Source organism: Astatotilapia calliptera, chromosome 5, assembly GCF_900246225.1.
Source record: "Astatotilapia calliptera chromosome 5, fAstCal1.2, whole genome shotgun sequence".
Classification (NCBI taxonomy): Eukaryota; Metazoa; Chordata; class Actinopteri; order Cichliformes; family Cichlidae; genus Astatotilapia; species Astatotilapia calliptera.
In genome coordinates this window covers 23,381,153-23,383,569 of record NC_039306.1, presented here as the reverse complement: position 1 = coordinate 23,383,569, position 2,417 = coordinate 23,381,153, and the positions used below count along the sequence as shown (strand labels likewise).

The 2,417-nt window shown below is 40.0% G+C and overlaps 1 protein-coding gene across 2 annotated transcripts; it reads right to left on the bottom strand.

The window, feature by feature from the left end:
* On the bottom strand, positions 1 to 1,917 carry il10 (interleukin 10). Of its 2 annotated transcripts, XM_026166431.1 has the most exons (5): positions 1,610 to 1,917; positions 1,391 to 1,450; positions 1,128 to 1,292; positions 424 to 486; positions 1 to 304 (listed from the first exon to the last, which is right to left on the bottom strand). In XM_026166431.1, the coding sequence occupies exons 1-5, from the start codon at positions 1,772 to 1,774 to the stop codon at positions 209 to 211; spliced, it is 549 nt and encodes a 182-aa protein (XP_026022216.1). In that variant the 5' UTR covers positions 1,775 to 1,917; the 3' UTR covers positions 1 to 208. The 2 variants fall into 2 exon arrangements, with proteins under 2 accessions (XP_026022216.1, XP_026022215.1); XM_026166430.1 differs by having other exon boundaries at positions 1,391 to 1,917.
* Positions 1,918 to 2,417: the final 500 nt, after the last annotated feature.

Here is a 2,417-nt window from a genome sequence, read left to right as displayed (position 1 = left end):
TTAAAAACAGCATGATAATGATTCAAAAGGATCCTAACAGAAAATTGTCCATAGGACAAATTGGTTATAACGTCTCATAAAAAATAAAGACAACAGTTCAGTAAGTCCCATACAAAAAATTCACATCTGTCAATACTTGTAAAAGTTCTGTTTCTCCCAGAGATGAGCTTCATATCTTGATTTAGGTCAGGAGGTCTTCCAGCAGAGGTTATTGTCTGTGTCGTTTAGAAGCCAGGTATGTCTCAAAGTAGTTAAACAATATGTCCAGCTCTCCCATGGCCTTGTATAGACCTCTGCTCTCCATCTGCATATGAGCAAAGACAGGTTCACTTAGTACAAATGGCAAAAAGTATAGGCATGCATATTCTTTTGAAATCAGGATTACAAATATTGCCTCAGTGCATGTGTGACTTTGACACTCACCTGAGTGTAAGTAGAGTTCAGATTGTTGATGTCGAAATGTTTTTTGCAGGAGAAGTAGTTCCTCTGTAAGAAGAGCAAAAGAGACATGATGTTACTACTGGTGATCTGCATGCGGACAACATTAAGAAAAGAACCTTAAGGCGGGAACATTCAGTCTCTTCTCTTCCCTTTTTGCATAATCTGGAAGATGCACACTTGTGCATTTCAAAAATCACATGACTAATGCAGTATTAAGACTCGTTCTGTGAGCACTCACTTAAACCCGAATCAACCTGTCGCAGGGTACTTGGAAATTTTTTGGTTTAATGAATTAAGAAATTGGATATTTGTAAATGCAGAGTAGAAGCTAACTTCCTTGCAGATGATCACAAAGTCAAACGGCTATTTAAAGTAAAAATCAAAATCAATATATAACTCAATTTATAGGTGTATTTTATCAACCAAACCCTATCCACCTGACCAAACATACTTTGCAGTGATTACTTGTAAATAGTTTTATTGAATTCTGCTCGGCTTTTTTTTTTTATTGCCATCTTTAACGACTTGAGCGAACATAACAAAAAAGTCATATGAAGCCACTGAATGGTAGTTTAAGGCATGCACTTGCGTATTCTACAGAGGATACTCGTGACCTTAAAGCAGCGCAAGGTGAATATTTACACGGTTTGTTTTGCTGTGGGAGTTAACACGTGTCAGATACTCACACACTGGGTGACATCTCTCTTCAGGGTATTGAAAATTTCTTGTATGGACTCCACGTGAGGCTTTAAGTTCTTGGTGTCTTCAGTCACTCCGGCCATGGCTGTCGGCAGAACCGTGTCCAGGTAAAATTCCAGTAAGCTGTTCATGGCGTAACAGGCAAACGGGCTCTGATGGAGCAGAACATCAGCGTGGTTATTTTCATGCTTTTCTTATCAAATCCTAAACTTTTTGTGGAGAGGGTTTTTTTCCCCCTCGAGAATCTTACCTTAAAGGAGTCTTCGACGGACTGATCTAGCAGCGCTGAGTCTAAGTCATCGTTTGCTTCCTGCAAAAACAGCGAAGGAGAAAAAAATAGTAAGTGCGCCGTGAGACACCCGTGCACCCACAAAGGCTGACAGGCAGAAGTGAGAAAGTGCAGCATCCCCGCTGTGGGGAAGGCTGGTGATGCTGCAAAAATGCCTGCAGAGAACGTGCTTTTACTCACGTAGAAATCTCTGATCCGTGAATAGTCCTGTCTGAGCTTCTTGAGCCTGACGGGGAAGCCCTCCACGAAACGGCAGCAGCGGTTGTTGCACATAGGAGAGCACAAAGCAGAGCTGAAGAAAGACGCGAGCGCCAGGACGCACAGGAGGACGGTCTGAGAAGTCATTCTGCTGGATAAGATGCTGAAGTGTTCTGGCTGGAATGAAGAGAATAGCTGGTCCACAGAAATGCTGATGCTCCTGCTGCTGCTGCACAAAAGGCTTTGTTGGATCTTGCTGAATTGCTCAGAAGAGAAAAATGTGTATACTAGAGCTCATCAGTTGCTTTAATTTATAGCAAAATCTGGCGAGGGAGGAGACTTACTGGAAGAGAAATGGTTAAACATGCTTCATACATGAAGGGGAATTTTTTTTTTGGCCTAGAAGCAGCTAGTGTGTTGCATATGTTCTACCACTCCCATCATATGGGTTGGTATTGACATCATGGAAATAAACTCTGACATCATTTTCTGTGATCAATAATTCAATAGGTTTTTGCTTGTTTTAAAAAAAATGATTTTTCATATAGTAATAATATTGCATATATAATAAAAATGCTGCTACCACTACCAGTAATAGTAAATATAGTTATCCTTCATCACCTTATTATAATCATTATATATTTAGAATTTTTATTCAACCTGTTGCTTTTAAGTGACAAGTTTACACGCATCGACCCTACTAAGTTCCTAAAAGGAGCAGATAAAGAACTCCAAACTGATTTTTCAGTGTAAAAACTGTGTTTAAAGTCCATGAAAAGCAACGTATGAC

What these genes read in the sequence shown, in the direction of transcription:
- il10 (XM_026166430.1), bottom strand. Translation starts at nt 1,774, where the DNA reads ATGACTTCTCAGACCGTCCTCCTGTGCGTCCTGGCGCTCGCGTCTTTC. An exon ending in AGAGAGATGTCACCCAGTGT is followed by an intron (nt 487 to 1,127) that starts GTGAGTATCTGA and finishes CTCTTCTTACAG; the next exon opens with AGGAACTACTTCTCCTGCAA. An exon ending in TGAACTCTACTTACACTCAG is followed by an intron (nt 305 to 423) that starts GTGAGTGTCAAA and finishes GCTCATATGCAG; the next exon opens with ATGGAGAGCAGAGGTCTATA.